This window comes from Chiloscyllium plagiosum, chromosome 10, assembly GCF_004010195.1.
Source record: "Chiloscyllium plagiosum isolate BGI_BamShark_2017 chromosome 10, ASM401019v2, whole genome shotgun sequence".
Taxonomy (NCBI): Eukaryota; Metazoa; Chordata; class Chondrichthyes; order Orectolobiformes; family Hemiscylliidae; genus Chiloscyllium; species Chiloscyllium plagiosum.
Window position 1 is genome coordinate 88,693,025 of NC_057719.1, and position 11,832 is coordinate 88,704,856.

The window sequence follows — 11,832 nt, forward strand, 5'->3', positions numbered from 1 at the left end:
AGGGTTACATTGTACTTTGCTCAAAAACTGCATGCATTCATGTAGAACTCTGAGCTCAAAAACTGCATGAATTTATGTAAAACTCTGTTATCTCACTTTTTAGATTAGAATCAATCTAAACATCAGGTCATAGACAGAGTACACAGGGGGCTAACACCTTCAACATATTGTCTAGCTCTCACCATTGTTGACAGCTAACCCGAGAATGCAACTTTTAAAAAAAAAGGTTTTGTGATTTACACATGAAAGAAGTGAAACTATTATTGTATTCTAACAGATGAAAGGCTTAACAGACAATCAATTTTTCAATGTATAACTTCAGTTACATCACACTGTAACTTTTTGCTATAAATTCTGTGTTACGATCGAGCCCTCCACTATCACCTGATGAAGGAGCGTTGCTCCGAAAGCTAGTGTGCTTCCAATTAAACCTGTTGGACTATAACCTGGTGTTGTGTGATTTTTAACTTTATACACCCCAGTCCAACACCGGCATCTCCAAATCTTTCAGTGCTCACTTTCAGGGGTTTATTATGAGGTTTATAAATAGAATGGCTATCAAAAGGAGGGCTCATCATAATTCTGTGCCTCAGGTTAGTAGATTAGTTATTGACCCTTTCTAACAGCCTTGGGTGACTGTGTCAAGTTTGCATGTTCTCCCTGTGTTAGCATGGTTTCCACCCAGAGTACAAAGATGTGCACTTGAGCTGGATTTGCCATGCTAAATTGACCAGCAGTTGTCTAGGGATGTGCTAGCTAGTTGGATTGCCATGATAAATGCGGGGTTAGGGGGAAAGGCTGCAGGGGTGATGCTGGGTCTGGGGGGAAGGCTCTTTGGAGGGTTAGTTTGGACTCAATGGGCTGAACGGCCTCTTTCTGCACTGTAGTGATTCTATGATTCTAGAAATAAACAATCTTAGCCCTGATTATTTTAATTGATTCTCAAATTTTCCAAGATACATTTCTGGATATTCACTCTCCTTTTTATGTAAGTTCTTCTGATTTCACTTAATTGATCCCCTCATTCTAAATGCACTAGGTTGTCTACATTTATCCGATCAAATCCTTTTACCGTTTCCAACACTTCAATTTGACCCCCTCTCAAATCTTTTATGCTCAAGGAAAGCAAATTTATCCAGCCAGTCCTCACATTTTAACACTTGTAGCTTCTATCTTTATTCATGACATAAACTCTATTGAGACAAATATTTCATAAAATGCACACAACATAATAAACAAAATAGCTTTGCTTTTAACCAGTGTGATTAACCTTCCGCATGACAATTAGATTGTGAGAAATTACTAAACAAGAGTTATCATTTGAGGTAGTAAGCTAATTCAATATAGTTGTAATTTTAAATTAACTAGGTGAAAAATAAACAAGTTAATCAAAAGTTTCTCCAGGGAGATTACTGCATCAATGCAAAACAACCAGAGCTGTTGTTTTGTTAAAAATCTGACACTTGTTACTACAGCTCTTGCAAATGTGAACAAAATATACCTGACTTAATTTGAAAATTGTGCCTTAACTGTATTTTGTAAATATATCCTGGGGATTATAAATGCAATCTTAACAGGTTATTAGATTTCACAATGAAGCGTGGCAATGTACATGGAGTATAAAAATGTTCGTCCACATTATTTTTAAGTTCTCCAAATATCTGTTTTTTTTCTATTTTTCTGCCACTTGCAATTTCTTAGATTCATTGTCTCCCTTTTCCATCAGCTGCAGACATATTCTCCGTTTGAGGTTGTCTTGAACGATACAAATGAAGGAAGCTGCACATCCAATCACTATGCTGAACTGATTTAGTAAATACTAACAACTAGATTCGGTGATCCTTGCTACAGCATGGAAAGTAAAATCTATCAGCTACAGATTCCTGCTCCGTAATACTCTTCAGCAAAACTCTCCGAAAAATTCATCATTCTGAACTTTGGGTAGACTGGTTTCAACTGTGATGACTCCTCAGTTCAGCCGCCTGTCAATATACTATTGCAGCTCATACATTAAGAAATGGCTTGCAGTTAACTAGTGCACTTCATGTTTTAAGGCATTTCAAATGTTATCAATGAGAGAAGTCTGGAGAGGAATGCAGTGGTGTTTGTCGAGGTTCGTCCCGAGCAGCGCCGTGACGCGGGACTCCGTGCTCTACGGCCTGTTCCCCAGGACGCACACCGAGACGAAAATCAACTGTGCCTGGAGGATCATCAACTCGGTGAAGGACGCTCTCTGGGCGGTCCGAAACCTGTTAATCTTCCAGCTGAAGGAGTTGACCCCGACTGAGTGTTGCAGACTGGCACATTCCAAGGTCCAGGACTACGTTGAGGGACGCGCTGAAGCTTGGGACAGCTGCCGCCAAGGCGCGGTGGGGAAAGACCACCGTGTAACATCTGCCTGCCTAAAGAAGAACAGGGGGCCCGCGCAGTCATTTGGGCTCTGCTGACGCCTCAGCTAAAAATGTAATCGTACAGACCGGATAATAGGAATGATTACTCTGTTTTCGGTATGCAAACAAATGGAATGTTTACATATGTATGGCATGTCCAGTTGTACAGATTATCAAAGTATTTTATGAATAAAGTATATTTTTGAAATAAAAAAAACTTCATGTTTTAAGGCACTTCAAATGTTATCAATGAGAACACTTCTGACATCTAGCATTACAGAAAAAATATCAGGAAGCATCATCATAATTCATTTCAAAGTCCTGTGAAGAGAATTAAATACAATCATTTGCAGCATTATAGATCTACTTTTATTCCAAAGGTATGAACAAATTTACGTTCACATAATTAAAGGAATACAGTACTTTAATTCACACTTATTGAGATGCTGCAAGATAGATCTATGGATTAAGGATATGTTTCTGCAGTTAAACTCAGAAATCTCTAAGTCAAAATCCTTGATAAGAACAAAGGAAAGCACGATGCATATTAATTATCAAGAATAAACGAATTTCATTACTATGGAGAAGCAAAGCCAGGGCTAGCAGCAAAACAGCATTGTGGATCACAACTTAAGCTGGCAAAATTTCAGAATTTCAAAATATGACAAACATATTTATGAACAAAAAAATCCGATCATACCAGGTGATAACAGGAATTTACTTACACTGTTCTTTCATAAACGGAAATACAAGAATATACTATCATAGAAAATGAAGGGGAAACAAAATTGTATAACAGAATACTGAGCTTCAGATGGAGAAATAGAAAATAATGGAGATGCCCGAAGCAATTTCCTAGCACAGAGAAAGTCTCCTAGTGTAAAAATATGTTACAAATTTCTTCATCTTAAACAGTACAAAAATGATCAGTTAACAAATTATTATTGTTAAATTCTTCATGGTTTTAGTGAGGTTTGAGAAAATTTGTAGCTCACATTGAGGTTCTGGATGTAAGTTTGCTCGCTGAGCTGTTCAGCAAGCAAACCTACATCCAGATCTTCATGGTTTTCTTTTAAAAATGTTTCACTTCAAGAGCTGAATGTAGTTTGGGTCAGTATAGTAGATTCAGCTGAGAATTGGGTGAAGTAAAAATTTCTCAAGTTTCCAAGGCTTGTATTACACAGATTACATAGAATATTCAGCTAATCAGCCTAAATAGACTATTTAGTGTTTAAGCTTTACACAAGTCCTCTTCCAGCATTCTTCATTTCATTGCTTTAGCAAAATCTTTTGTTTCTTTCCCTACCCGTTTATACAGCTTCTGTTTAAATGAATCAATGCTAATCACCTCAACTCTACCATGCATAAAGACATGCATTTAAATACAGCCTTCCATGACCACCGATGTCTAAAAGCATTTTATACCCAAAGAAATGCTTTTGATGCGTCATCACCGTTGAATATAGTAAGGCCAAATTTAACATAGTTAAATTTAACAGTTAACCCTCATAAGTAGCAATGTGACAGTGACCAGATAATCTTCTTAATTTTTTTTCCTGATGTTGACTGAGGGATAAATATTGGCCAGACACCAGGGAATAACACTCCTTCTTTTCTTTAAAACAATATCATGGGATCATTAACCTCCACCTGAGACAGGACTTTGATTCAAGGTCTCATTTACTCCCTCAGTGAATCTTCCAAACTGTACTTGAGTGCCAGCTTTGATTTATGTGCTCAAGCCATAAACACATAGGAAACCCATGAATAAGAAGCAAAAGTGCTGTAAACTAAACCACAGTTGACAATTAGTTCCTAGAGCTAGAGTTCCCACAAGTAAACAAATCGGCTTGATGCTTACCAGATGGCAATCATCATAATTTCATAATGGTAAGACCACATCAGAATCATTACTGCCTATTCTGCTTACATTTTCTGAAGAGATATTTTTTCTCTCTGTTCTGTTCCTCAATTTCAGCTATATTATTTTTCCAGAAATACAGTCATTGCGAGACAGCCTGAAACTGAACCACAGCCACTCAGACACCTACCTCTAAATGTTTCCCGGCAATACAGTTAAGCATCAGAAACCTTCACAAAATCTTTAAGAATTTCTTAAAGGATTGGCAAAGTCTGGAAGTACCACTTCAAAAATACCACTGCACTGAAGCCAGATCAACCTCAATTAATTGTGACTTCATACCCTCTTTGGAAATCTATTTAAACCACAACCATTAAGATGTCACAAAGAATCCTATATTATGAAAAATTAGGATTGTAATGATGAATAAGGTATAGTTTCCTGCTATAATGTAGATGTGACGCTAGTTGTTTCAGGATTGCAAATTGATTGGAAACATGGAATGCCCTGCCAGTAGCAGTGGTGGACTCTCCCTCATTATGGGCATTTAAGCGGGCATTGGATAGGCATATGGCGGATAGTGGGCTAGTGCAGGTTAGGTGGGCTTGGATCGGCGCAACATCGAGGGCCGAAGGGCCTGTACTGCGCTGTATTCTTCTATGTTCTATGAATACTTCTAACCTTGACTAAAACAATCATGTTTCCTGCAGAGGCTTCAGGTGGGACTTCATATAGCAAGTAATCTGAATTTATGGAAAGTGGTCTACTGTACTTGAAATTATGTTAACAAGTTATCTGACTAAAGTTACAAGGCAAGTTTATGCAAAAAAAATCCAATCACACCAGCTCAAACACTCCAAACGAGAATTTGCAACTCTTTTTACCAACCAAGGATAGGTTAAACAGTATTCAAAAAGCCTCTAACACGCTAAACAAGAAGACAATAAGTTGTTGAAAATGGGATGAGAAGAATTGCAGATATGCCGTAGTCAAAGCTTCCTTAAGTATCCTTGTTAAGATTTTCTTAAAACTATAATGTCCAAAACATATTTTCTCTCTGGAGACAGTATGAAAGTGAAAGATGTATCAACTACTTACAACTACATTCAGATTTAGATGGATATATACATTAATGGTTGGTGGATCAATGTGGGACATGGGTGCAAGTCCCAGTGCTGTGTCTCTTCACTTCAGCACCATTACATTGTCTCCTTCAACAGATTAATCTTTCCCTTCCTGTACTCTACTTCCCTCCTTGACTAATTGGATGCATGCCACACGTTCTCTTCCTTTCCCATTCCCATTTCATTCTCTCTTCAGCCAAGTTTCCCCTGTAAAAGAACATGTTTCCTTGTTGCACTCACCGAACACTGTATGCCCCTCTTTCTTCTCCTTACGTCTTTCACATGCTCTTCAAGACTGTGCAAGTGTACAGTTTTAGAGAGAGTTACCATTTCGCCCAAAGTATCTCTTTGCGTCTATCCCATTTCCTACAAAAGGATTTCCCCTCCTTATAGACCAACATCTGTTTTGTTATTCTCTTCTTTCCATGGGCTATAGGATTGCTAACAAAAGGATTTATTGATGAAATATTCTACAGTAGCATTGTTTTATTTTTCTCATTTATTTCCCTTTTCATTATTTGTTCCTCCTTCACACCTTCTCTGGTTTCTGAACATACTTTAACAACTATTTTTCTTCCCCATTAAAGAACATTTTCAAAAAAGATTCTTCCATTTCCTGTGTATTTCTACAATAGTCCCAAACCCACCAAGTTTCTGCATAATTATAGCATAGTTTTGTTAGTTATGGGTTGAAAAAAAATCTACCAGGAAAGCAAAGTAAACAACAAGAAGTGAATCACTGTGGATCACTAGAGTTTATTTCAGGGGCTTGTTGGTTTGTGTATCAGATCAGGAAGCAAATGAACTAAATGGAAAGAGATGGTGTGTTTGGTAGGTGGTGGTGAGAGGGCCAGCGAAATAATTGTGAGCTGGGGTTTGTAGGAGTTAAAATGCAAAAAGATAAGTACAATAGTTCTCAGGAACAGGAGTCCTGGGCAATTTAAGAGAAGAATGTTCCCAGAGAATAGGATGGATCAGGATCGCATGATATCCACGTTTGGTCAGGATTCAACTGAAGCCAGTTTTTGCCCTAAGGATTTGCCAGAGGGATTGCTAGAATTGTCAAGTTTGCACTTTCACAGAAGTGTCATTTTTTTTCAGAGTTTTACAGTGGAAATGTGACAAGTTCTCACTGTGACCCTTTCTGGCACTACTCTTTGCCGGACTTGGATTATACAGAAGTTTTTCTTGGATTGTATTCTACTGTGCACATTTTTTCAGTGAAAAGTGACTGTGAAGGAAACAAACTGGGGAATGATGGAGACTTTCTTACATTAGACAAGTACTAATTAGAATTTATATATATTATGTATATATAAAAATATTTGTACTGATTCACAAATGTAGCTTACCTCGTGTATCATGATGCTGAAATCGTCCACTGTTTTTCCTTGCATTTCTTCCACCTGTGGCGTGAACAAAAGACATTACGCAGTCATCTCCTTCTAAAAGTGTGTTGAGGTGATGAACTAGAAAATATGTTATATTCAGAATAAACCATTTACCATCAAATTCCATTACCAGCTAGTCTGAATGATACAATTTCTCTAATGTTCTCTCCTTACTTGCCTGAAGACAGCATTACACAGTGGTGCTGAGGCTTCCACACCTCACCCAGGGACAGATTTTCCAGAAGGGCCAATCGCACACACAGATCTCCACTGCACCCCCTTTTTGTTTGTTACTAAGAAGGGTGCTTTGCATTTTTGAGAAGAGAGTTTGCTGAAGGGTCCCTCAGGAAAACGGAGCTGTACTTCCACTCTGACAGCTCTTTTGTAGTGTACGATTGTCAGCGGAAGGCAAACCATGACCCCTTTACACAGTAGTCAGTTGGTGTGTTTGAAGATTTAAATGTCCTGACAGCCACTTTGACAGTGCTGTCAGATGGTGAGATAAGGTGGCAGGTTGCCAGGCAAGTAGGGTGTCAGTTGGATAGGTTGCTGTGAGAAGGAGTAAGATTAGATTAGATTACTTACAGTGTGGAAACAGGCCCTTCGGCCCAACAGTCCACACCACCCCGCCGAAGCGCAACCCACCCATACCCCTACATTTACCCCTTACCTAACACTACGGGCAATTTAGTATGGCCAATTCACCTGACTTGCACATCTTTGGACTGTGGGAGGAAACCGGAGCACCCGGAGGAAACCCACGCAGACACGGGGAGAACGTGCAAACTCCACACAGTCAGTTGCCTGAGGAGGGAATTGAACCGGGGTCTCTGGCACTGCGAGGCAGCAGTGCTAACCACTGTGCCACCGTGCCGCAAAGGGTGCTGAGGATTCTACAAAGTGGCAGGGAGGGGTGGGGGAGGGCAGTAGAGGTAAAGTAGTGCAGCTTTAGGGCAGATGGGGGAGTGGAAGGTGGTTATTTGGTCTGCAAGTTCAGGTCCAGCATCGTGGAGCTTGGATTACATCTAGCAGGATAGGTGATCAGGTTGGGTTAGGTTCAGCAGGGGAAGGATGGGTGATCAGGTTGGGTTAGGTCTCAATAATACCATGTATATTGTAGCAACACTTCCCTATTTTTATATCCTATCCCTTTAGCAATCAATAGAGAAAATTCCATTTGCTTGCCTTAACCTGCGAACTAGTTTACTGCAATTCACACGCAAGGACATCCAAATCCCTCTGCACCAAATCCCTCTGAAGTTTTTCTCCATTTACATAATTTCTCTGACTAGAATAGATAACCTCTCACATATCCATGTTAAACCCCACCTACCAAATTTTTAACTATTCCCATAACCTAATCCATATCCATTTGTAAATTTCTAATTTCTTCATTCTGTGATGATGCTGCTTGTTTAACAAGGTCATACTGTCCTTTTTTTTCAAGAGGTCATTAAAACACAAGTTCTGAAAAGTTTGCACTTGGATGAGTTTTAGGGCCAGTTTGATAATAGATAACCGATCCTGCCTCAAAAGTAGGCTTTCAAGAGTTTCTAAAGAAACATTTGTACAATGCTCAACTTCTCATTGGTTTGATTTTCTTTTGACAGTCTGGCTATTCACTGAAAGCAGTAATGTTTGAAGCTGTTGGACCCAAAGAAGCAGGTCCATGCTGGTCCTCTCTCTCTGACATCTCTCCTGTAAGACCTTTGTTTACCTTTTGAGCCAAGGGGTGTTTATGGGGATTGTTACAAGTATTTGGAACAGCATTATTAATTTGGGATTGCCTGTTGGGCTTTCGGACAGCCTAAGTTATTCTGTGTTCTATTCTCTTTTGTTTGTTTCATTCAGTAATCTTGTAAATAAATTCTGTTTTGTTTAAAACTAAGTGGTTTGACCAACTGCATCACTCCTGGAATATCTGCAGTACACCTGCTTAAAACAAATAGCAAAGTTAGGGTCCGGGCTACTTTCTTGAAATGTTTTGAGGGGAGTCTAGCCTAGCCCATAACAATTGCAACTTATTTGCCTATTTTAGTGCCAGATTCAGTATAAGGTCTGGTTAACAGTTACTCAGAAGGTACACTACATATTTAATGTCTAACATTTCCTGCCTAACTGTTTACTTAATTTCTTCAGAATCATCAAAGTCTCTAATTTAAATGGTGACGTTCAAAAGGATTGCAGCATAGAGAAATTACCCAATTCAATTTCCTGGGCAATTCCTTCAGACTGTGTTATAGTGGGGATTCCTCAGGGTTCCCATACACAACACCTATCTACATTGGCATAATGACAATCTGACCATAAAATCCAGGCCAGAATATCTGCACTATGGGGTTGTCACCGATATGAAAAGAACAAGCTTCTGCTTCCTGCACAAAAAAATCTCCCAGCAAGATAGTGATCAGCAGCAGACTCATTGGCTAATCCTCTCAAGGAATGCTGTCACCGATAGTAGTCCTCAGGATGGACATGTTGATCAGCAAAATAAAACTGTACCTAAACAGTTCAACTTTTGATGGTTTATTGCTGTATCACATGATGCATTTGCATGATTTTTAGTTGAGCTGTCCGTTAATATAATCTGCAAGGCTTGATATTACTGCTTTTCTCAAAGGAAATTGAATAATGTTGTTGTGATACTATAAACTTTAGAACTTTAATAACTGTTTGCAGATTGAAAGAAGCAGCAATACCTTTGTTTAGAATAAACTATTAAGGGACAAGGACAAACTGTTTTACAGGAATTGAAAGCATGGGAAAAGAAGGAGTCAAATCGACATAAACAAAGCTGTTTTAACAACTGCTTGATAATTGGCTGCCTTATGCCACAAGGTCCTGCAGTAGAATTTCATGGAAGAATCAGAGAATTACTACAGAGTGGAAACAGGCCAATCAGACTAGCAATAGCAGTTCAGTGGTGAGCACTGCTGTCTCACAGCACTGGGACCCGGTTTGATTCCAACCTCCGGTGAATGTGTGAAGTTAGCACATTCTCTCCGTGTCTGCGTACGTTTCCTCCAGTTTCCTCCCTCAAGCCAAAAATGTATAGGTTAGGTGAGTTTGCCATGCTAAATTGCCCATTGTATTCAGGAATGTGTAGGTTAGGTGCATTAGTCAGGGGTAAGTATAGGGTAGGGGAATGCATCTGGGTAGGTTACTCTTTGGAGGGTCAGTATGACTTGTTGGGCCGAAGAGCCTGTTTCCACACTGTAAGGATTCTATGATTCTAAGTCCACAGCGAATCTCGGAAGGGCATCCCACCCAGATCCACCCACTTACCCCTGTAATCCTACATTTCCCGTGGCTAAACCACCTAACTTGGACTCCATGGGCAATTTAGCACGGCCAATCAACTTAACCTGTACATGTCTGGCTTGGAGTTCAGGAGTTAATTACAGCGAATATGTGTCTTCAATGTGACAGTCAATGCCAAATGTAACATGGAGAAAGTGAGGACTGCAGATGCTGGAGATCAGAGCTGAAAATGTGTTGCTGGAAAAGCTCAGCAGGTCAGGCAGCATTCAAGGAGCAGGAGAATCGACGTTTCGGGCATGAGCCCTTCTTCAGGAATGAGGAAAGTGTGCCAAGCAGGTTAAGATAGGGAGCAGGGGGAGGGGCGTTGGAAATGTGATAGGTGGAAGAAGGTTAAGGTGAGGGTGAGAGGCCAGAGTGGGGGTGGAGGCGGAGAGGTCAGGCTTCAGGAATGAGGAGTATGTGTCCAGCAGGCTAAGATATGTATCTATCACTAATTTGCATCTTTAAAACTCTAATTCACAATGATATTGCAACAAAAATCCTTCTGATCTTTACACACAAAAATACGCAGATTTATATGGTCCTGCTGTAACTCTGTGCGCTACCATGTTTTTACAGGAGTGGAGAAAGCGCATGTTTTATTTTTGTGTTAGAATGATTTCCATATGGCTGTAAGGAGGTGCCAGGCCAAGGCTAGATTGGTTACATGCTGTTGGAAAGGAGTCCAAGTTATGACTGGTTACTGTCCTTGAATGGAAATAGGGGAGGTCTGTGCTCTTCGACCAATGGAGGGGTATATGACCCAGTAGGTCTGTGGAAAAGTTCAGTTTATATGTCCATCAAAAATATTGCATATATGACTATCGTATACATTTTACGAAGTTTTTCTCTGTAATTGAATCATCTGGTTAATGTGTTCTCATAACTGTAATATATCCCAAGCGATTGGAGGGGCGGGGCTCAAGGGTGCAGGTGCGGGAAGTGGAGGAGATGCGGTGGAGAGCATCGTTGACCACGTCTGGGGGGAAATTGCGGTCTTTGAAGAAAGAGGCCATCTGGGTTGTTCAAGATTGGAACTGGTCCTCCTGGGAGCAGATGGAGGCCATTTAGCTGTTGTGTCTATCCCTTCAGTCTGTCGAAGGAGGGTGTCAGTGGAAGGGCATTGGTTGGTACGGCGGGAAGGAAGAAACGGAGGGCTTTGAGTTCAGTCAGTTGAAGGAGGGTGTCAGTAGAAGGGTACTGGTTGTTCAGTCAGTCGAAGGAGGGTGTCAGTTCCTCCTTCGACTGACTAAACTGGTCCTCACTCTGAACAACTTCTCTTTCCAATCCGCCCACTTCCTCCAAACCAAAGGAGTAGCCATGGGCCCCAAACTATGCCTGCCTCTTCGTAGGATATGTGGAACAGTCCATCTTACTCAGCTACACTGGCACCACCCCCCACCTTTTCCTCCTCTACATCGTTGACTGTATCGGCGCTGCCTCGTGCTCCCACGAGGAGGCTGAACAGTTCATCCACTTTACCAACACCTTCCGCCCCAACCTCAAATTTACCTGGAACATCTCAGACTCCTCCCTCCCCTTCCTAGACCTCTCCATTTCTATCTTGGGTGACCAAATCAACACGGACATTTACTATAAACCGACCGACTCCCACAGCTACCTAGACTACACCTCCTCTCATCCTGCCCCCTGTAAAAATGCCATCCCATATTCCCATATTCCCAGAACCCCACTGGTCCTCACCTACCACCCCACCAACCTCCATAAAGATCATATCATCCGTCGTCATTTCCGCCACCTCCAAA

At 40.6% G+C, this 11,832-nt stretch overlaps 1 protein-coding gene across 7 annotated transcripts in view; it reads right to left on the minus strand.

Annotated features, from left to right (window-relative positions):
* The window catches only part of LOC122553883 (coiled-coil domain-containing protein 9-like), a 284,191-nt gene that overhangs the window by 75,547 nt on the left and 196,812 nt on the right, over positions 1-11,832 (minus strand). For all 7 annotated transcript variants that reach the window (XM_043698346.1, XM_043698344.1, XM_043698343.1 and 4 more), the window contains one exon: positions 6,728-6,781. In XM_043698346.1, coding sequence (XP_043554281.1) covers positions 6,728-6,781 — 54 coding nt within the window. The remainder of the gene's footprint in view (positions 1-6,727; positions 6,782-11,832) is intronic.